Below are 22,760 nucleotides of genomic sequence, written 5' to 3'. Positions count from 1 at the left end.
TGTTGTTGTTATGATTTTTTTTTTTTTAAATTACAGTTAATTTTGTCTTAATTATGTATGCATTGTATAAAACAACAAATCCGAGTTTAATTTTTCTTTTTTTGGTATTCAATGGTCATTTGAAGTTATTTCAATTGCTTTACATTGCAATTTATCACTTGGTGTTGCATTGCTTAAAGTACAAACATTTTAAACATTATTTTCCATGATGAAATGATAAACTTACATAATTCAAAATCTGGGCATTTTATTTATTTGAATAACAAATAATGCAAACAATATATATTGAAGTACATTTTTGTTTAATGCGTCAAAATATAATTTATTTAAAATAAATAACTATTTACTGTATTTTAAAAGATGTTTTTTTACTGAATTATTATTTTTATTTTAGAGTAAAAGTTGAGAGTATTTAAATCAGTTTTTATTTGTTGTTTAAATAATAAAAATGTTTGAAATTATTATTTGTGTATTTGTTAAAATAAAAATACAATTTTTTTTTGTTTCTGTGAGTATTATATTAGTGTATTTTAATTTTCAAAAACTATTCGAATTCAAATTACGCCCAGTATTGCTAATAAATAGAACTTTTTTGTTGTTAATTCGGCCCTTGCCAAGTTAAGGGTTAAACTGTATGTACCTACTTATTTCATAGACTTTGTTGATTATAACATATTATGTTATATAGTTTAAAAATAAAAATGATTACAAAACAAATTGTTTGAGTGGAAAATGTAGTGTAAATAATATATTATAGGCAATTAAATGATTGCATAACGTTGCAAGATAATATTATAAGCTAGACTAATATTTTTTCGATGTTACATACTATGCAGGTGCGCAACTACTAAGTGTGCTTAGACACCCTAAATGTTTTTTAATTTAAAAAAAAACCATCAGTTTGGCAAAACTTTGTTCTTGTTCATTATATAATGTGTGTATTGGACGAGCAGCTTGATACCCCAATACACGAATTCGATTATCGTCAAAAGGCTAAATCCCAAGAAAAGTCCGGCAATACCTCCGAATGATACTGTAACAAAAACACAAATATTTGTAATAACTGCAATCAAAGAAGATTTTACCTATTTATAATAAATTAAGGCATAAAGACCAATTATCAAGAATTGTATAAAGCAGAAAATAGAGTATCAAATTATATAACTATAATAACATGAATGTATCTTTTAAAACTAATGTTTAATTGATTAATTAAGCTGGTCAAATTATTATATTATAACTGTTTAGCGCATCAAAAAATTATACCTGTCATTATGGTCTATCATACTCAATTATACATTTTAATTTGCTTGTAGGAAAAAAAAATTGTTTTATGCGGTATGTATTAATCAGTAGAATTAAAACTGAAAGGTGTAGGTATGCTTTTATTGCACAATTTAATTTTGCGTACAAAAAAACGGTAGAGTTTATTATACAATTATTTTGTGTACCTATGTAAAGTAGACATATAAAATATATTATTATACACATGTACATAATAAATATTGTAATTATTCAACTACTCCAGGCGCAATAATTTTCAACGTTCAATTATTATGAAACGCATCATTAAAAAAATTATAAATAATATAAAACACACGCACGTGTTGTAAACAATAATAAATTAGATAAACCAACAGCGGTGTGTGTTGTTTCAACCCTATTTTAGCTGATAAGTAACTACATTATTACAATATATAATATATAGCTGTGGGTTGTTCGTGTATGAATTATTATAATATGATATTCCACTGGAAACTTTACAATAATATTAAATATAGCGAAGGTGATGAAAATAGTATAATATACTCATTACCTCTATGCTAAGACAAGGGGTTTAGAGCAAGTAAATTTTTTAGCAAGTTATTTTCCATGTAAGTATACACATACATAAATAAAAAATAAAAAATATTGATAATATCACATTCAGTATAGATAAGGTTAGGTTAGGTTAGGATGGGTTGGGTGGGTGGGTTAGGTTAGGTTAGATTTGGTATAATATAATATAAAATACTGTTACACTGTTTCATCGGTTAAAAAAATAATGATCACATTTTTTTCAGTGTACTTATGTGTTATCAACCGTTTACTAAATTTCAAGTTTTTGAACACAAATAACCTTAAAATCCGCAATCTAATAATTTTTGAGTAACTTTTTTGGTATTATTTTAAAAAAATAAAAAAAAATGATTGGCAACAGATTAGACCTAACTTCAGTCTAATTTTTGCTGCCGAGTTCTAAAATTGCGCCTATTTAAAGCAAGGTATTATCAAAAATTGAGTTTCAATAGTGATTTGTGAATAGGGTCATGACTAATTAAATATGTTCTTTGAAATTTCCAACTTTTGCCCTACTGATCTCTTACAAATTCGGTTCGATGGAGATGCAGAGGAAAAAAACTTATGGTTTAGGTAAAGACATACAAAAGAAAAACCACATCATTAAAGAACCAAATCCTTCTCGGCTCAGCATTGGAACTTAAACTCCGAATATTGTTAGTAATTCAAATGTTTAAAAGTTTAATACAAACACAATAGTGTTTGTGATATATAATTTACTCAAAACTTTTTAAACTCATAACGAAACGAGATTTAATTTTATAAGTCGAACATCGCAAAATGTTTTTGTAAGATTTAATTAACGTTAGACATTCTTTGATTTTACAAAGTATTTTTTTGTTTTTTTTTCGCATTGTTTGGCGGAAAATTCAATTACGTGTAGATTATCTCAACTTTATTTTAAATACATTTTTTTCCTTAGTAATTTGTAAAAAAAAATCACGTGCCAAGTAGTTAAGCATGTCTCAATTATTATCTTTAAGTTTCTTAAATAAAGATTTATTCTGCACGCTTCCTCTCTTGCCCCCCCCCCCGCCATTTATACAGGGTGATTCACTAACTATAAACTAGCCAATATCTCAAAAATTATTGAAATTTGTTTAATTATTATTTTTCATATACTTTCACAGTTATTAGTTAATTATTTGTAATTAATATTACACTCCACCCTTCCTTTCGTCCAAAATTTTAAACTTTAAAATCATTTTAAAAGTAAATATCCAAAACTGGTTATGAACAAGTGAAAGAGTTCATACGGTTTTAATACACAAAATGGACGGGTTATTTTTTTAAAGAAATAAACTGTAATTGGACAAATCAATGTCTAATATTCATATTTCATAGAATATAATAAAGTGAAACTGACTTTATTATACTTTCAAATGACAGTAGTTTATTAATAGAAAGTACTAATATTTTGTTCAATAAAGTAAATGGACACTCTCAAAATTTAAAACGGTACATATACACTAAAAAAACGTGACGGCCATCTTCTATCATCTATTATTATTTATTTTAGTTTTTTTCTATACATCATCTGTTGTGTTAAGACATATTTTTTTTGGGGAGAAGATTTTGGGCCTCGTCTGAAAATCATTGTTTTAATTTAGTGTCATCTCTGATTTCATTTATTCTGTGATCAAAATAAATAATAATACACAGATATATAAATTATAATTAACTAAATTGCTGACTAGTGATAAAAATGGAATTCGACGTCCGCCATTTTTGTGGGATTTATGTGTGTGAATATTTAAATCTGTATACATCTGTGATTCTGTGTTTCAACTTAATATCACAGGTTAGATTAAACCAGATGGTGCACTTCGGGATTTACTGATAACTCGAACCTGCCTCAGCGCAGTATGGCCACATACGAGGAATTAAATTATTATACAGCGCCTTTTACTATAATTATTGTATCAAAATCTAATCTGTGCCTGTATGCTTAATATGTTTATATATAATATATACACTTAAATTTATACCAAGCGACTCCTTGACACATTTTTAAATATATTTTCCTGAGTTTTATCTAATCTGTGTTTGTATAATAATTGTTATAAACATATTTTCATGTGGTGAGGTCACAACTAGGTATCTCTATTGAAGGCATGTACACTTAGCAAATGATGTAAACAAAAATGGACAATGTAGGCGATTTTTACAGCTGTTCATAAAGCTGTTGGTAAATCGCTACAGTCTGTCTGTACATAGCAGCTGTTTTGCACTGTATTTTTTTCATTCAAAAAAAAGGTTCGATTCGATCCCTAAACCGTTTCTATACGTCATATATACCAATATTATTATTAATGATGTTCACCTAAGAGGTCGATCCATCCGAAAGTCACGTCCCTTTGATACTTGACGGCACCCTCGTTCCTGTAGAATATGTCGACTGCACCGTAGCTGTCCCTGGTCAACGGATGGGAGTCCAGAGAGTAGTCCACGTCAATGTCGTACACGCTTTCGTGGCACGTAGGCAGGCACTGCGAACAGTTGAGCGGCGACAGCATTTCCACCTGCATGAAGCCCCGGATGTTGCCCACGGGCGGGCTGAAGAAACGCAACTCGCTGTTGTGCCGGGCTATGCACATTAGCTGTGTGGAGTTGCACACCGGAACGCGGTTGTCTGTTAAAAATAATAATTTTATAATTTTCTAGTTAACATGGATTGTTATGTTACTGGACTGGGGGTCAATCGGAGATTTTTACCTCTATTTTCATAGGAGATAAAATTGAGATAGTGGATTAGAGTTAAGAGATAGTCCAGCTGGATGATGGAGGCGAGGAGGGAGGAGATAAGAGATAAGAGGTGGTCCAGATAGATGTCGAAATGGTCCAGCTGGATGCTGGAGACGAGGAGGGAAGAGATAAGTGGTAAGAGATTAGAAAGTACCAGGTTCCTATACTTGTATATTAAGACATATCCATGTTCCTATGGACTTCCGTGCAGTGGAGATCATGCTCACCTTTTTTTTTCTCTCTTTGGAGATACCATATTACTTTTTTGTTGTATCTTACAATTAAAACTCGGATGTTTATGACTTTGCATATTTTTACACAAATAAAATTGAAATTCGATTCGCGAACACCACATTTTAAATCAGACAATTCTGGTTACAAAATAATATTTTAATACATTTATAATAATAATATAATAACAATAATACATTTATGGCCATTAACATTCGAGCTCTGCTTATTATATTCGACAGTATTCAAAATTGTTATTGTTTTTAATTCCCCCCTACCCCTAAGAGAGATCTGTCAGTGTTTAAGGGCAAAGTAAATGACCCATTTACTACTACTAATAATGTTTATGTGAAAAATGTACTTCAATCGATTCGGTTAAGTACTAGATAAAGTATTTAACTGCTCATTTTTTTTCTTAAACGATTTTAAATAAACCACTAAGAAATACTGATGGTCACCGTAAGACACTACATTTTGTAAGTACAATGAAGTCAATGACTTGGTCCAGATTTCATATTTTTATTTGAAATACATGTAACATTTTCTTGAAATAAAGTGCAAAAACTTGGTGTTTACGTCAAACAAAAGGCATTATACAAAAATTTGAAGAAAAAAAATTGTTTTAAATGCCTATTCTTTCACCCCTCTGATTACCTACAGACTAAAAAATTAACCCCTACAAATGAGTTCTATATAAGTAAAAAATAAATGTATATTTTTATATCAATCCATTTGTTTCCCGGTTTGAGTGGAACGTTTTTCCAGGTGTATTATAATTTATTTCAATTTGTCATCACTAAAATTAAACTATCCCGCACGAGTACTTGTAAGGCGTAGGCATTATAATTTATTTAATATTATTTCAATGTATAGAAACATTTTCTGCCCAAACACTCACAACTTGAAAAGTAAAAAATAATAAAATTTAATTTATGTTCATACTTCTAAAACTTATTATGTTTTACATTTCATTACAAAACATATTTTTAATATAACTAAATAAGTTAATTTGTACAAAGTTGACCATCTTATTGTATTTATATCTAATATTTTTAAAGTTTTTAAATTAAAATAACGTTGTGTTTTTTTGTAAAATCAGTTCCCATCACTTGCCCTTGTTATAGTTTTCCAGGTTAGTGATACATGAAAAAAAGGTATTAAATTTCGTGTGCAGTAAAAGAAATTCTACAAAAAATAATTAATTCCTTTAGAAGTCACAATGGAATTAAGTCAATTCTTAGCTTGGACGTTTTATACTATTTTTGTCTGCCCAATCGTTTGTTTGACGTTTAAAAAAACTTTTTTGGTTCTAAAAACATTTTGGGTAAGTACAACTATTTATACCATTAGAACAATGATTTAATTAAACAGTACAAGTATCGGAAACAATAATGCGAATACAGTTACCTCCTTTTTAAGAAAAAACAAATTAATCTTGAATTTGGCCATTTTCATAAGATTCAAATGTTTCTCCTAGTCAAGAAACGAGTAAATAAATCGAGTAATCTAGAACTCAAATACAGTTAATAAATCAAGTAAACAAATCTAGTACACAAATCGAATAAACGAGTAAAAAGTCGAGTAACCTAGTAAATAAATCTAGAAAACGAATAATCTAGTACTCAAATACAGTTAATAAATCAAGTAAACGAGTACACAGATCGAATAGACGAATAAATATTCGAATAACCGAGTAAATAAATCGAGTAATATAGTACTCGAAACGAGTAGTCTAGTACTCAAATACAGTTAATAAATCTAGTAAACAAATCGAATAAACGAGTAAAAAATTCGAGTAATTTAGTAAATAGATCTAGAAAACGAGTAAATAAAACGAGTCATTTAGTACTCAAATACAGTAAATAAACTGAGTGAACGAGTACACAAATGGAATAGACGAGTAAATAAATCGAGTAACCGAGTAAATCGAGTAAGACATGTATATGTTAAAACCAATATTGTTCTTACATAGTAGTACTTATTTTCTTATAATCTTATTTAGAACAATTCATTTTGTCTTTCTGTGGTAATTTTCGTGTAAATTTGCACTGTATGCTGTGGATGATGTTGTAAACAATTATTGGAATAAACATATGTATGTATGCAAGTATTGTGGCATCTACGATATGTACAGCAGCTGTGAACGTACCGAGCATATTGAAATAGTACGGACGGCATTGGCACTTTTCGTGTATGTAGTTCAAGCGACATTCGATGAGGCAAGATTTTTGCGTGTACGACTTGGACACGCTCAGCTGCTGTTCGTCGGGAAAATAACAAAATCTCTCTTCTACCGACAATTGTCTGATGGCATCCGTGCTTATGGTCACATAAGGTTTCACCATGATGTTGAGCTTGAGACCTTTTTCCGCGTGCACGATGGTGCCCACACCGGATTCCGGATACTCTGTCGCATAAAACACTTGAACCTATAAAATAGACAATAATATCAAACAAATGACATTTGTTTTGATTGAAGTTTTTGATTGTACCCACCTTTACTGCCTGTGGACCTGAAATATCGGATGCGTTCACTAATCGTTCGGAATCGTTGAACTTGTTGAAGTACAATTGCAATCCGGTCGTCGCACCTGCCGCAGTGTTTCGCCTGAGAGCACAATTCCAATCACCGGTCATGTTCGCCATTAAGTTCTCCTCTACTTCCAAAGTGTTGATTTTCGGACTAAAACAAATACCCAACGTTATTTTTACCCCTTATTTCAACACCCTCTTGCCTTTGTGTATTTATGTGTGTCTATTCGCCCAATTACCAATTAACCGCGTCGATGGAGTTCAGCGAGTTAAACGAATAGCAAAATCCCTCTTCGGTTCTCTGCAAGCTGAACAACTCGCAACAGTTGAACGAATGACCTATCCAAAAACAAGTGCTGAACACCTCGTCGCAAGTGGGCATCACCTGCAATGGTTTTGGAATAATAATTACATATTATTATTTAGTGCAAGGACAAATTGCAATCCATTTGAATCGTCTCGTGCAACAAGCGCAGTGGTCATTGGGTTAGATGCTTGAAGCCAATAATAAATTATAAATTACTCGCAGGCGAAATTAAGGAGATTTTATCATTATAGTATGGATTATTTTATCAAAAAACATTATGTAAACGAGTAAATAAGTCGAGTAATTGAAATAATAAAATGTGTAAATAAATCTAATAAACGAGTAAAAAAATTAAGTACACGAGTAAAAAAAGAGTAAATTAATCTAAAGTAAACAAGTAGACAAATCGAGTGATCAAGTAAATGAGTAAATATAAAGAGTAAACGAGTAAGAAGTCCTGACAGTAAAACTAAAAATGAGTAAAGAAATCGAGTAAATGAGTAGACAAATCAAGTAAACGAGTAGAAAGAGTAAACGTGTAAATAAACCGCTAAAAAGAGTAAATACATCTAATAAATATAGTTAACGAGTAAACCATTCGATAAAAGCGTAAAACCACGTTTTAATGGACATATCTTAATGTTACTAAAAAGTTTTACGTAACGTGTTACCCCCGGCCATAAAACGTATTCACATTTCACGTTAAAAATAACGAATAAATCGAATAAATGGATAACAATTAAATAACAAATCATTGCTTTCCTAGCCGATTTATTTAAAAAAAAAAAAAAAATCACTTCCTTTAACCTTTAAAAATAAGTCGGTAATGTTAATTTTGACCAAGTCGTCGAGATAATCGTTGGTTCGTTTCAAGTAGTCGGTCATCCGGTTGTAAATGGGATGTTGAAGCATCGACAAAGCGTTCAGGAAGATGTCAGTCTCCTGTTGTCGATACGACCCGTTCAACATGGCCGCCAAGTATTCGTGGGCCAGCGGCCGTTTGATTTTGTCCACCGGACACACGCTGACGGCCGGAAACGGAAGTAAGTACAGCGCCAAGTGCGTGTCCTTGACCGCCGTCACCGTGGGGGAAGCGCTGAACTTGAGCCACATGGTGTTCACCAAGAACGTGGCGCACACGAAACTCATCAGCACGATCGCCAACCAAATACACCTAGGTAAGTAAGTAAGTAAGTAACGAATCAAGTATTTAATGAACAATAATTCATTATTATTCTGTCCAAACCGTTCGACCAAGTTGGAGTTGTCTCTGAATATGTATTGCACGCCGTGCAACGTACAATACCGGGCGTATTCCTTCAGGACGTTTCCCACTTTCTTAGTCCTGGCCACGGCCGTTCTCTTGACGGTCGCATAAGACCAAACGTACTCTTTACGCCAGTAAGTCTCGGGTTCGGACTTCATACTTACCGGTAAGGGTGGGCAATAGTAACACTCGAAGGCCGTAGGAAATCGTCCTCGTCGAAGCGCTGTTTACTTAGGTGACTAACGATGAGGGCGTTGAATAGGGAAAAAAACGTTTACTCAATGGTTGTATACACAATAAGATAGTATTATTATAATGATGTTGTATTTATTTAACATTATTATTCGTTATAATATCTAAAGACGGTGTTTACGGATATTTTCACCGCCCAGTAAACAAATTCGACTACACTCAATATGCTGAAGCCCAAGAATAGGTTGGCGACGCCGCCCAGAGATACTGAAAAAAAAAAAAGAAAGCTATATTATTATACACCCTTAGTGCCATCACAGAATAGATAAAAGCAGAAGTGTCACTTTCTATGTAAATGATGACCATTTTATGACAGACTATTTAGTATTATAATATGTTATACTTGTACACAACAAATAATAATGATTAATGCTACATGTCTGTTGCCTGCAAAATGGTCCACCACCACAAGTATTTAATTTTTCCGTTTACTGCCAAATTTTTAGATACTGCGTAGTTAGATGTTTTTGTATAATTTAGCATAATTCGAAATCAAGACTGCCTCATTTCGATTTGAGGAACGAAGGACACCCGTGAACGAATAATAAACGGCCACATTTTGTGTTGTAGCATTAAATAATTAATTTAACAAGGAAAACAAAACTGGCACATGTCTCGTTAAAATATTTGATTTGAAATATGGTTGACTACCGAATGTGGCGGCTTAAAAACTATTGCTAAACCTCAATTTCTGGTATCTGGTTGTGATTCAACTGAGTACAAAGCATTACAACTAACCATTTGGGAGCAGCTTTAATCTCAAAATTGAATCATCTGAATATATATTTTTTTAAGCTGTGGCAGGCTCGCTCGTTATAATAGCTGTAATCGTTTACCCAAAAGATCCGTCCAAACGAACGTCACGTCTCTTTGGTACTTAGTGGCGCCCAGGTTACCGTAAGCCACGTCCAGGTAACCGTGGTACTTCCAAGCGATGGGGTTCTGGTCGGGAAACGATTCGAATTCCAATTGGTGCGAAGTCTCGTAGCACGTTGGCAAGCAGTGCGAACAGTTCAGAGAGGTTTCGAGAAGATGAGGCTCGAATCCCGCCGTACCTTTGGGCGGAGACAACACTCTGATATGGCCTGTAGAGAAACGGAAATAAAGAAAAAAAATTGTACGCAAAAAAAAAAAATCCATAAAACTTCAATCTCACTAACGAGTGCTTTTCATTATGCAAGTAAGATGTGGTATTCCGCATTCTGGGTTGCCGTCGTCTAAGCAATATTGATCCAAAACATTGATACATGGTAATAATATTATAAGTACTAACAAAGTGTTAGTGCTTGTTATTTACCCGAAAAATTTGGCTATTATTGGGTTTAGGATAAAAGATAAAGAAATTGTGACAAAGAGTGAAATGCGGAGAGAGAATATTTGGCTGGTCCACTCCGGTTGTAAAGCACCGAAGAAGAGATAAGTTTGTTATTTAAAAATTACAATTATATTTTGGGGGGTCGCAATAAGTAAAAAGTTATGAAGTAAGCAAGAAGGCTAGTTGCAGTGTGACCATAATGCCCATAGTACACTTCTCTGGTACATAATTTTTATTTGTTTCACTACTGCAACCATGCGATACTAAATATACGACTCATCAGCTATCACATTACCATATTATGAAATTTGAAATTATCTATTGATTTGTATAGTCGACGAGGATTATAATGTGCAGTGTTTAACACCTTATACAAAAATTATTTATTTTTTATTTAAACTGGTCACACTGTCGCTTGCCTTTTTGATTACTTTGTTGTTTCGAGTACAGACACAGAATTCTGAGGGAGCTTTCAGAGCTTTTAAAAGGTCTGAACTTCCTTAGCCCCACCCTAGTTGCATGCACAGCTGTATAATATATTTTTAGTCGGTATTACTCGGGGTGGTGAAAAAATACATGTGACATCCGCACAATGACAAAATGAGCTGCATACGGCACTGGATCAAACAGGAACTCTGAGTGTACACGTGGTAGATGTATAACAGCCTTTCATCTGGGAACACACAACCCCGGACGTCGACGCTTAACCGTTTCACGCTATTGCTTGAGACGGTAATGACGGGCAAAGTCATTATGCTAAGACGTCGGCCCGGCAAAGCCCTGACCGGTAAACCGTCGCCCGCGTTTGGGAACTGATAGGAAGCGTGCACCATCACCTGTCGTCGTTAGTTTTGTTTTCTTTAGAAATTTTATAGAAAGTTTTGTTGGTAAAAACAAATTATAACAGCTGTTCTGTACTTTTGCTCCGTCAACGTCACGCTGTCCCAGCCCCAACGATTCGGACTCGTTAGCTTTGCGGAGAAACACTTCCAAACCCGTCACTGTACCCACGGCCGTGTTCCTTCTGAGTTGGCATCCAGGATACATTATGTCGTCTTCTTCGACGATGCCTTCGTTTTCGAGTACTTCGGACAGTGGACTTGGAACGAAAAAATAGCCACAGTAAAAACGAAATCGTGTTTTAATGCTCAGTTTTCTTTACCATGTACAAAACATGTCAGTGTTAGCTGTGGATATTGTATATACAGGTACCATGTATGGTGGAAACCATGGTATGTTATGTAACCGTAGTATGTGTGGTAACCGTGGTATGTTTATAATTTCCTAACTTAACCTTACCATTACATTGTCTTTATCGTTAACGTCACCCTCTTTTCTGTGTATCACAAAGACAAAAACCATGGTTACCACACAACAATGATCACCACACATACCAAGGTTACTAAAAATACAATGGTAACCTCACAAACCAAGGTTTACCGCAAATACCAAGGTTACCACACATGATAAGGTTACCCTCTGCATCAAAATAAAGTAACAAAACTAAAAATAGCTAAAGAGACTTAATTTACAAATTATGGGTTTCACCGAAAAAATTTTCCTACAAAAGTTGTTAGTTTTGATAAGAAAATTTGTTTGGTTAACAAAAAATACATGGTTTCCATTAAAAAAAAACATGTTTTTGGCCGTAAGGCGGCCATTTTAAATTTTGGACCATATTTTTTTTTAACGTCCCCCTTTGTACTCTAAAAGTCTTTAATGAGCAACTTTTTGATTGAATTAGTATTTTTGGAGAAAAATCGATTAGTATTTTAAAACGGGTCACCCTGTATAAATAAATAACTATGGCCCATGTGTATAACGAATAGGGACACAAAAAACACTGATTCTGTATGTTTATTTGCAATTCCATTACCTTTTGAAGTGATTGAATAAAAAAACCATTGACGTGCAGATTCAAATTCTGTACTTAATCTAACTCAACGGCTGTCGTCCAATACCAATTATTAATGACAAGTGTAATGTTTAATTATTATTATGTGTTTTACCAGTGTTTGCCCGCCTCGGAAGTGAGCGAGTTGAACGAATAACAAAATCCCTCTTCGGTCCTCTGCAGTGAAAACGATTCACAGCAATTCATGTTTTGACCGTGCCACTTGCACAAACCGAAAATCTCCTCGCATTTCGGTAACGTTGTCAACATGAAATCGGTGACGTTCAAATGTTTGAAATGATGAAACAACTGTCGAGACGCTTTGACATGAGGGTTTATTCGGAAGTAAGTGGGCTGCTGCATCATGGCCAACGCGCTCATTATATCCTCCAGCATTGACCGAACCGTATCGTTCTTCTCGCTGACATACCTGAGAGGTTAAATGCAATTTATATATTACTTCCATGTAAAAAAAAAGCTAATGGAGGAGGGGGGAGGGTTATAGGTTTTCTGGACTTATTACAACTGAAAGTGATAAAATCAACAAAGACAAGACAGTCAACAGTTCACATCGAAGCGTTTATTTGAAAGTGATTTGATCACTTAAGTTACATTGTGTTTGTGATTAGTTTGCACTGAATTTTGTGAAAGAGATTGGTCAACGCTTTTGTGACTGTAATAACACTATCGACATTTTAAAAACGAATTGTAACTAGCTTTAATCTGAGTTTAAATCCGCTATAATCCAAAAGCCAAAAATTAAAAAAACTTTACCCCTACCCATTTAAAGTCGAGAAAAACACCCAAAAAATGTACATATTTTCCAACTTATTAGACCACAGATTCGCATCGAAGCGTTTATTTAAAAGTGATTCCATCTAACCTAACCTAACCTAACCTAACCGGCCCCACTATACTAGCTTTTTTTTTTTTTTAATTTCAAACGTATTAATTGTAGACGTGGGTTGTTATAGAATTTTACCTGGAGAGGTATTGGAGACCAATGGATTTTTTCACCTTTATTGCCGGACAAACGGTAATGGAAGGAAAGGGAAACTGGTACAACGGCACGTGTATGTCTTTGACCGCCAAAATCGTGGGCACCGCTCGGTATCGAAGCCATAATTTATTTGCGATAAAACAAGCAGATATTCCGCAAACAGCCAAAGCCGCAATCCAAAAAATCCTGAAACCATATAAAAACAATAAAGACAGACACAAAGGGATCATTGAAAATTTCACATGAAATGAATAAATTGTATGCAAATTCATAAACTCGACCGGTTATGGTAAATCATAATTGTAATAATTATTTCGAAGCGAATTGGGTTTTTTTTTTTGTTTTAAAAATTATATTTATGATTTATAAACCATGTGTCGTGTATAGTTGAATTTGGCCCCTGACAACTTTTATTGATTTTTCTTAAACATTATAATAGCTTTGTTAATTCACCATCGTCCTGTTTACACAATGCCTCGGCGGAAGCATTGAAATAAATAATTTATTTGTCCGGCGTTAATCATAAATACTTGGCAGTATTGTAATATATTTTCTATGAAATCTAATTTCTCTGTCAATTCAGATTACAGGCGTTGTGTGGCAAATGTCATGAAAAATAATTAATAACGTAGAATAAAAAAAAATTAATTTCATCCTACTTCATTTATTTAACTGACAAAACAAATGTTTAATTCTATCGAACACTAACCCCTATTTAGTTACATTAACCCCTCCCCCACCTCTAAAGTGGAATTTGGTGCATGTTTTTGTTTAATCGAATTTCTCTTGATTTTTTTCTCTTATTCATATAAACATCTTCGAATCACTTGAAATTTGAGAGTTAGAAGGCTTTCTGTAAAATTACCTGAAATATCTCTTGTAATGTACTTAACCAGCATTACATTACACTTAGGTAACTTCACATGAAACATTGTGTATTGATGATTTGAGAAAATATTATAAAAATATTCTAAAGTTATTATTTAAAAAAGGGTTTAATATACTGCTGTGTATTTTACCATCCCAATCAGTCTGTGATATCCACTAATCTTTATTAAACTATTTTATTCCAACAATAAACTGTGCATAAATTCAGCAAACCGAATATATTAATCATTACTATCAAAGGGAGATTTCAGATGTGTTTACTTAGGATGCCATTACGCTTGTGTTACATAAAATATAATATAATAGTGTTTCCAGGCGAGTTTATTCCACCAAAAAGGCACGACCAAGGTCCTAAATAATTTAAAGTTTTTTTATTTAAAATTTAACCTATAAAATTGGAGAGAAACATGTCGTTTTCGAATAATATGGTCTTACCCCTAAATATACGCTTCTGAGACGACCCTTATAATAATAATGAATATTTAATGAACTCTTTGGAAACACAAACAACTCAATTACAATAATAAGGATATATTAAAATCAGAGCGCCGGAAACCTTATAATAGAATACCTCCGAATTTAATATCACTAATTTAAAATGTTTAATTTTTACCTATCAAACGGGATCAATTTAATGTTTCGGATGAGATGAAATAATTATTCAAAGGACCGATATTGTTCAGTAGATTATTTGCAATTGGGTATAAAATATAGTTTATTTTCTTTTTTATTTATATATAATATTTATAATTATAATAACGCCCCAAATGAGCACAACTGATAATTACTAACTTATTTATAGTTTAACATACATTCTGACATATGAAAAATGTCAGATTTTATTGAAAATTGAATGTAAATTTAAGAATTTGTGAAGAGTTAAATCCGGGGGGGGGCTTAGGCTTATGTGAATAATAGAAGCCCCCCCTCCCCCCAACATTTTCACAACAGCACTTTTGGCCACTCACTTTTCCAACAGGTTGGCGTTGGTGATGTACCGCATACCGTGCACCGTGCTGTGGGCCGTGTATTCGTTGATGAGCGTGCAAGGCGGTTTGGCTTTGCCTTTGTCTAGGCCGTCGCGGGTCGCGTTTTGCTTTCTGCGGGCCTCGCCGGTCTTCCTGGCCGCCCATCGACCATCAGCCATGGTGGATCCGCGCAAATATTCGGTCAGGGTTTCCCCCAAAAGAAAGCGCACCCGTACATATTATGTGGGTATATTTGCATACAATTACAGAGATAACTAGGCGCTGCTATACAGTCATGTGTCATATTTTTTTTCCCTATCCATTCGGTTCGCCTCACAAGCTCTCTATCATTAGGCCGAACACATATAGATGTTATTATATGTTGTATTATTCGCCTAAATAACGATGATCGTTATACCGGCAGCTAGGTGTAATCGTCGGTGTGTACACAATATAATAATAATAATAATAATATAGACAACCGCACATTATCCGAGCCGGGCAGGGCCGGCCGGCCGGTGGAAGGCGGAGCGTTTTCGGCGGAAAAGGTTGCGTCCACACCGCGTCGTTCCAGTGCCGTTACCGCCACCGTCATGACTGCTGCAGTGCCGTCGTCGTACTTTTGGTCAATGCTAATGTTCACGCTGTTCCACAACACCGAAGGTGAGTCTCATTTATATTATTATTATTAATATTAGTCTAAATGTATATCTTATATTATGGTTATAATAAAACACTGGACACCAGTCGGTTTTTAGCAACTGAGTAAATGAACAGAATTAAAAAATTGAGTAAACAAATATAGTAAACGAGTCAATAACATCGAGTAAATAAAATAATAAAACGAGTAAAAAAATCGAATAAACGAGTAACAAATTGAGTGAACGAGTAAATCTACCGAGTAAACAAATCTAGTAAATGATTTTTTTATATTTTTTATTAAAGATATATTTCAACGAAACAACTATCTTAACAAATAAAACTAGGTAATACAACAAATTATTACATAACAAACATATTGTACAACAAGTAAGTTTTAATAACATTGCGTTAAAAAGGAAAAGAAGAAAAGAAAAAATAATAATGAATATTTAAGCCGAATCTAGTAAATGAGTGAATTAAGTATAATAAAACGAGTAAACGAATATTATGTAAATCCAGTAAATAAATCGATTAAAGTGTAGATGAATTAAGTAAATAAACCGAGTAAACAAATTAAAAAACCGAGTAAATAAGTATAATAAATCGAGTAAATATAATAATATTATTAATAATAATGACTAGGTTATTTTACATGTTCACAATAGATTTAGAAATGTGAAAATATCTAGCACGTTTTAGATAAACCCCCTTTATTTGATTATGTTATGAAAATAAAGTTGAGTATCCACACTTCATGCAGATACATCAAGTTGCAGGATATAATATAAGAATATATTAGGATATATAAGGATAGTCAAGTTTCCAAAGCTTACAACTCAAACACATAATAGGGCAGTTTAAAAAATAGCTACTTCCAAGCTTAAGACAAAGTACGCGTTATCGATGGCTTAATTAAAACGTGTTGTAAGTACATGTTATGGACAAAGTGAGTTTACCGGATAATCAGGTAAAGAGTCTGGAGGTCTTTTTCCTGAAAAAGGAAAAGTCCATATTTAAACCGATAGAAAGCGCAAAAAAGGCGTTAGGTATTACTTTTGTATAATCTTATATTTTCATATTTTTAATTAAACTTTTGATATCTGTACACAACGTGTAAAAAGAGTATGTAAACATATAAGTAAATATCAAAAAAAAAAAAATACAGAAAATAATCCCTCTCCCTTTCGATGGATATTTTATGGTGTAGCCAACCAACTTTTGATCTTCAAACGACAACTTAAGTGTTTATTTTTTTTATTTACACAAGAACGTTTTAATAAAAACAATTTTTTTTGTTATAATATATTAATATCTATTCTTACGCTCACTGTAACACTTAAACTTCTATTCATAATAAATACTTAACTGTTAATTACTTATTACACCCTTTGCGCATTTCAAATAAATGTGGACTTTTCGATAAAACGGTATTTTTTTTATAAATCTCAATTTGTAATATATTTTTTATTTACACGAAATTATAATAAATTAGCGTACAAAAATTGGAAATTTTACCGTCCATTCAAATGTAATAAACAAATATGTTTCTAAGAAATCTTAATGAAGATTTTTATGGGTTACATACCTAACAGGTACCTGTACCTGAAATTTGCATTCAATACCTCCCCACAGGTAAATATTTTTTTTTAGTTAGGCCACTTTATGTAATACGAGAGTTGGCATTATTCATTGTATAAAAACAATTATTTTTTTTACATTTTTATATCCAAACACATTAATTTAACCGAAAAGTATTTTAGTATGGAACTTTATTCGACGTCAGCCCGTTTGCTGGACCAATAATTAATCTGGAAATTAAACTACCGAGTTTATATATATATATATATAATTGACCTCTTCGGTAAAAAAAAGTTTCTTCGCTTTTTATCTCACTGAGAAACACTGTAAGAATAAAATACATCGTCCTTTAGAAGCAATTAAAGATAAAATAAGTATATAATACAGTCTCGTTAATAACGCATTCACTTTTGAATTAAACAAACACCAATTTATTGGATTAAATACTTGAAATTCTTAACGGACACTAATGGAACGGCAGAGAAGGAGCTTATAATATTAATTTATTATTTTCTATATTACACAAGACACACTATGCTAATAAATGTTGTGTTGCCTTTTTCAAGTCCTGGTTTCAAAAGTTAGCCAACCAACTTCTGATATATAGGCACATAGTATAATGTACAACACGGTTTACCGTTTAATTTGTTTGTTTTTAATTATCTAAGTGAACGTCGAGCAGAGTCGTAACCCTTGTGTGTTATTTATGCATGTTGTTTGTATAATAAAAAATATGAAATTAATAATAATAATAATAATAATACTTATTATTTTATTTGACAATAACAACAACAACTATACAAATAAAAACATTATAATATCTTAATGTGACAAATTGACACCACCCCAATGAGTATGGCTTAGTAACAGGGGATGATGAGTTCAATATCTAGATTATAATATTAATAGTATATATATTTGTTATGAAATAATTTTAACAAAATAATAACAATAAAAGTATGTATAAACAAAATAAAAATGTTTTCTATTATAATTCAAATTATAAGATGAGAAAAAGAAAAGAACATCAAACTTGCTAAACGTTATTTGGATCTAGATAATGTGTAAATATACATATATATATATATATATATATATATAATTTATTGTTTTTAGCTTAATATTTTAAGATGATTTAACCTTATACCAAATACCGTTTTAAACAGACAGTTGAAGTAGAAAACGAAGCCACCTAGAGCAAAGAATATAATATATTTTTAATAATCGAAAACACAAACTGTGTGTACAGTTATTATTGTGTTCTTGAAGTGTTCACAATAAAGCGTTGACGTTGATGTTGCTTATAAGATATATATATAAATGGCTGTAAAAATTGAGTGACCATTCATGTATAAGAGTGTTGAAGTTGTAAGGCAATGTAATGGCTGGTTCTTACAAATAACCATTCGACCTCCCACGGTCTCGTCAAATCGGATACTTTTTTCTCCGAACCCAAACGACAGCCATAAATCAAACTCCAAGGGTAGCTTTGACTATTTGTCCGAAATAATAAATAAAAAATATATATAAACCTAATAAAAAAAAAAACACCCCATCTCAGCGTGAGGGGGACCATACAAATAATAGTGTGCCGGTCAAGTGGTCTTGTTGAAAATTCGAATTTTGTGGAGTATATAAAATTTATATTGGTTTTGGTTTCTTTTATTATCAACGGTATTTTTTTTTCGATTGTAATCAATTTCGGTTGGTTATAAAAACAAAACCCCGGCACAGTAGGGTCATCTTAAGGAATGATTACCTACAACCCCAAACGATAAAATCACTTTCGAAATGACTTTCTGTAAATTTTGTGTTATCAACTTAACTTGTATAATTGTTATAAACAGTGATAACAATTATAAACATGTGATAAGGTTCTAATTTTCACAAAGATGGCGGAAAATGGTATTTTTAATTATTATCTCTATTGGCGGCATATCTGTGTGTACAACTTTAAAGCTCTAACTCGTACTTTTTTTAATGAGTTTAAATAAACTTTATATATCTTATAGTTTAAGAGAAAATTGAAAATTAAGCCTTCATACGATTTAACACGCAGACTTTTTTCAAATTCAAATCATTATATACCACATGGGTATGAAATTGAATTTACCTGTATATTTTCTTACATTACAGCTGAGCTAAGACAAGTATCTTCTCATTATTGGTGTGTAGCATTTGTTTATTTTCCTATTCACAACAAGCTTTTGAAGTTATGAACATACCAATTTTACATTTTTATTACCATAATTTAATTCCAATTTTGTAGATTTTCAAATTTGTAGATTGGTATTATTGGTAGTACCAGTAGTACCAATCTTCACCAATTTTCATAATTTAAAATGTTTTTCCGATATATACATGCGTTTTTTTTTTTGTGAAGTTTTTTCATTTTTGCTATGAGCGGTAAACTCTCGAAGAGAGAAATTGTTTTTAGTCGAGTGCCTCTTCACGAAATGGATTTTTAATTAAAACATTCGGCCATCGAAGCTCTAACATCAAACACGGTTACTATAAACCGTTTAGGTTAGAACCAGGTGGTCGCAATAATTAAAATATTATGAAGTAAGCAAAGAGGCGAGCCGCAGTGTGACCAAAATGACGAAATTACATTTCTCTGGTTCATATTTTTTATTTGTTTCACTTCTGAAACCATGCGATACAAAATATACGACTCATCAGTTATCATATTATCATAATATAAAATTTGAATTTTTCTATTGATCCATTTGGTCGATTAAAGATTATTCTGTGCAGTGTTCAACAACGTATAAAAATAAAAGTATTCATTTTCATTTAAAATGGTCACACTGTCCCTTGCCTTCTTGATTACTTCGTCACTGAGTACAGGGCATTATCATTATAAATTATTTATTATTATAAATGATAATATTAAAGTTCTATATATTTTTTATTCTACGGTTCGAACAATGTATATTATGTATCATTACACGTCTTAAAAGCCTTGTTTAATGATATAACGACAGTTTGCTTGTAATGGTTGGATAAAACATTACTTACACGAGTGATCAAACACCACAATATCCAAGTAGGTATCATAGATACATTTAATAAACTAGATTGCTAAGTGTACATGCCGCCAATAGAGATAATAATTGAAGTTACCATTTTCTGCCAGCTTTGTGGGAATTACAACATGTGATAACCTTATAACATGTTTATAACTATTATCACAGTTAGAGATAACAAATATTTGAATCGTTATCAATATTTGTTTTTTTTTTCAATTTTGCAAAAAATTTTAAAGGTGAATTTAAATTTAAATTCTAAATAAAGTATCATTATATTATGTTATTTTATTGCGTTTACCATAATATAATGTCTAGTGTTCGCCGGAGTTGTGTAATATTTAGACGGCTATTATAATATTATAATATCGGTTAAGTCAAGAAAAAGGTGGTGGCGACGTTTATGACTCTCACGTTTAGAGCGAATCAATCATTTGACCTTTCAACGCGGTCGATAGCCAACATCGGCTGGTAAGTGCCAACAACCCGTTATTATTATTGTTGATGTTATATATTTTTTTCCCCTTACATTTCCAGGCTTAAAAGTTCTAATATATATATATATATACATGGGGTGTGCTTCTAGTGCCACTTAGACCGCTAAATTACACGTTTCTAAGTCATGCGAACGCCTCGGCCCTCGCCCGGTAAATTATATACGAGGTCGCAGGTCTTTTTACTTTAAGTAAAAAAAAAATTTTTCTCCTTCTTTTCCCTTTTTTCCCCTCCATTTTATTTTATTGTTTGTGCGGACACGTTGAACGATTATCCGGCAAACGATAAAACGTTATTATACACAGGGTGTCCCATTTTAAAATACTAATTCAATCAAAAAGTTGCTTATTAAAGACTTTTAGAGTACAAAGGGGGATGTTAAAAAAAAATAGGGTCTATAATTAAAAATGGCCGACTTACGGTTAAAAACATTTTTTTTTTAAAATGAAAAACCATTTATTTATTGTTAACTAAACAAATGTTCTTATTATAACTAATAACTTTTGTAGGAAATAATTTTCGGTAAAACCCATAATTTGTAAATTAAGTCTCTTTAGCTATTTTTAGTTTTGCTATTTTATTTTGATGCATATGGTAATCGCGTCATGTGTGGTAACCGTGCTATGTTTATAATTTCCTAACCTCACCATTACTATCCTCTTTTCTGTGTATCATAAAGACAAAAACCACGGTTACCACACATATCATGATTACTAAAAATACCATGGTTACCACACATGGCACGGTTACCGTATGCATCAAAATAAAATAACAAAACTTAAAATAGCTGAAGAGACTTAATTTACAAATTATGGGTTTTACCTACAAAAGTTGTTAGTTTTGATAAGAACATGGTTTCCGTTTTAAAAAAAACATGTTTTTGACCGTAAGGCGGCCATTTTTAATTTTGGACCATATTTTTTTTTTTTAACGTCCCCTTTTGTACTCTAAAAGTTTTTAATAACCAACTTTTTGATTGGATTAGTACTTTAAAATGGGACACCCTGTTTATACATGTGCGGTGTTGTAAGGTGAAATAAAATTTCAACTAAACAACAACATAACATGATTTAATATATTATGTCCAACCGATGTTTAATGATGTTTAGGCGTATTTTTAATGCTTGTAAAAATAAAAAATGTTATCACGCGACATTGTATGGTATACTTACTGCACAACAGGCGCGGCTAGACCTTAATCTTTGCCTGTAAAGTGGGGTGCTAAAATTATAGCCCTCGGCCCAGCAGAAAATAATCGGCCAGTGATTTTTTTCTTTTACTTAACCCGTTTGAAATACTCTTAATATATACTATTTCCCGGAAATAAAAAAAATACAACTTTAATGGTTATTGAGGCTATATTTTAAAATATATATATGTATACAATATCTGTGCAGTGTGCTATAACAAAACTAAACTATAGACTAAACTGTCAAATCGGTCACAATAGGGAAATAAAGGTTGTTGAGCACTCAAAAATGTAGAAGAATAGGACAACATATTATGTTGCCAGAATATATCTGTTGACTTTATTTCAATGCGTTAGACTTTTTCCATTGTCCGTGTTTGTCGGAAATTATGGCAATTTAAAATACTGAGCTTGGTGGATAGTTCCTTTTTTTTATTTTTAGTATGAAATGTCAAAAAGTTTATAATTTTAAGTTTACACAAAAAAATAATGCCGTTCAATAGCTGTTATACACTGTACTAATGGCGTACACCATACTACATTACGGTATCATTATAAACGTTGGCTTTTTTTTTTTGCCAACTCATCA

General features: G+C 32.2%; 3 protein-coding genes across 4 annotated transcripts in view; 1 reads left to right on the top strand and 2 right to left on the bottom strand.

Annotated features, from left to right (window-relative positions):
• Positions 1–533: 533 nt before the first annotated feature.
• Positions 534–8,818, bottom strand: LOC126843257 (sodium channel protein Nach-like). 2 transcript variants are annotated; one of them, XM_050580654.1, is made up of 6 exons: positions 8,462–8,818; positions 7,587–7,732; positions 7,312–7,498; positions 6,965–7,244; positions 4,163–4,471; positions 534–1,033 (listed from the first exon to the last, which is right to left on the bottom strand). In XM_050580654.1, the coding sequence occupies exons 1-6, from the start codon at positions 8,801–8,803 to the stop codon at positions 897–899; spliced, it is 1,401 nt and encodes a 466-aa protein (XP_050436611.1). In that variant the 5' UTR covers positions 8,804–8,818; the 3' UTR covers positions 534–896. The 2 variants fall into 2 exon arrangements, 1 of the variants encoding a protein (XP_050436611.1); XR_007686399.1 differs by lacking the exons at positions 4,163–4,471; positions 6,965–7,244; positions 7,312–7,498; positions 7,587–7,732; positions 8,462–8,818 and adding an exon at positions 1,817–1,886 and having other exon boundaries at positions 911–1,033.
• A 443-nt stretch (positions 8,819–9,261) lies between these two features.
• Positions 9,262–15,417, bottom strand: LOC126843228 (sodium channel protein Nach-like). Its single transcript, XM_050580608.1, has 8 exons — positions 15,239–15,417; positions 13,365–13,568; positions 12,498–12,812; positions 11,407–11,587; positions 11,045–11,324; positions 10,334–10,390; positions 10,010–10,258; positions 9,262–9,380 (listed from the first exon to the last, which is right to left on the bottom strand). Exons 1-8 carry the CDS (start codon positions 15,415–15,417, stop codon positions 9,262–9,264), a joined length of 1,584 nt encoding a protein of 527 aa, XP_050436565.1.
• A 397-nt stretch (positions 15,418–15,814) lies between these two features.
• The window catches only part of LOC126842882 (neurotrimin-like), a 28,805-nt gene continuing 21,859 nt past the window's right edge, over positions 15,815–22,760 (top strand). The window contains exon 1 of the mRNA XM_050580093.1: positions 15,815–15,901. Within this exon, the coding sequence (XP_050436050.1) occupies positions 15,832–15,901 (70 nt within the window). The 5' untranslated portion in view covers positions 15,815–15,831. The remainder of the gene's footprint in view (positions 15,902–22,760) is intronic.

The sequence above is a fragment of the Adelges cooleyi genome, unplaced genomic scaffold (assembly GCF_023614345.1).
Source record: "Adelges cooleyi isolate 19-005CV unplaced genomic scaffold, UGA_ACOO_1.1 ACOO_flye_CR_arks_rails_tigmint_CR_PRNA_574, whole genome shotgun sequence".
Classification (NCBI taxonomy): domain Eukaryota; kingdom Metazoa; phylum Arthropoda; class Insecta; order Hemiptera; family Adelgidae; genus Adelges; species Adelges cooleyi.
Note: the sequence above shows the minus strand (reverse complement) of the source record. Positions and strands in the feature narration are given on the sequence as shown.

Excerpts from the sequence above, each read along its gene's own strand:
- LOC126843228 (XM_050580608.1), bottom strand. The coding sequence starts at position 15,417 with ATGGCTGATGGTCGATGGGCGGCCAGGAAGACCGGCGAGGCCCGCAGA. Across the intron at positions 13,569-15,238 it reads AACGCCAACCTGTTGGAAAA|GATTTTTTGGATTGCGGCTT; the intron begins GTGAGTGGCCAA and ends ATATGGTTTCAG. Across the intron at positions 9,381-10,009 it reads CGTTTGGACGGATCTTTTGG|TATCTCTGGGCGGCGTCGCC; the intron begins GTAAACGATTAC and ends TTTTTTTTTCAG.
- LOC126843257 (XM_050580654.1), bottom strand. The coding sequence starts at position 8,803 with ATGAGTTTCGTGTGCGCCACGTTCTTGGTGAACACCATGTGGCTCAAG. Across the intron at positions 7,733-8,461 it reads TTACCGACTTATTTTTAAAG|GTGATGCCCACTTGCGACGA; the intron begins GTTAAAGGAAGT and ends AAACCATTGCAG. Across the intron at positions 7,499-7,586 it reads TCCATCGACGCGGTTAATTG|TCCGAAAATCAACACTTTGG; the intron begins GTAATTGGGCGA and ends TATTTGTTTTAG.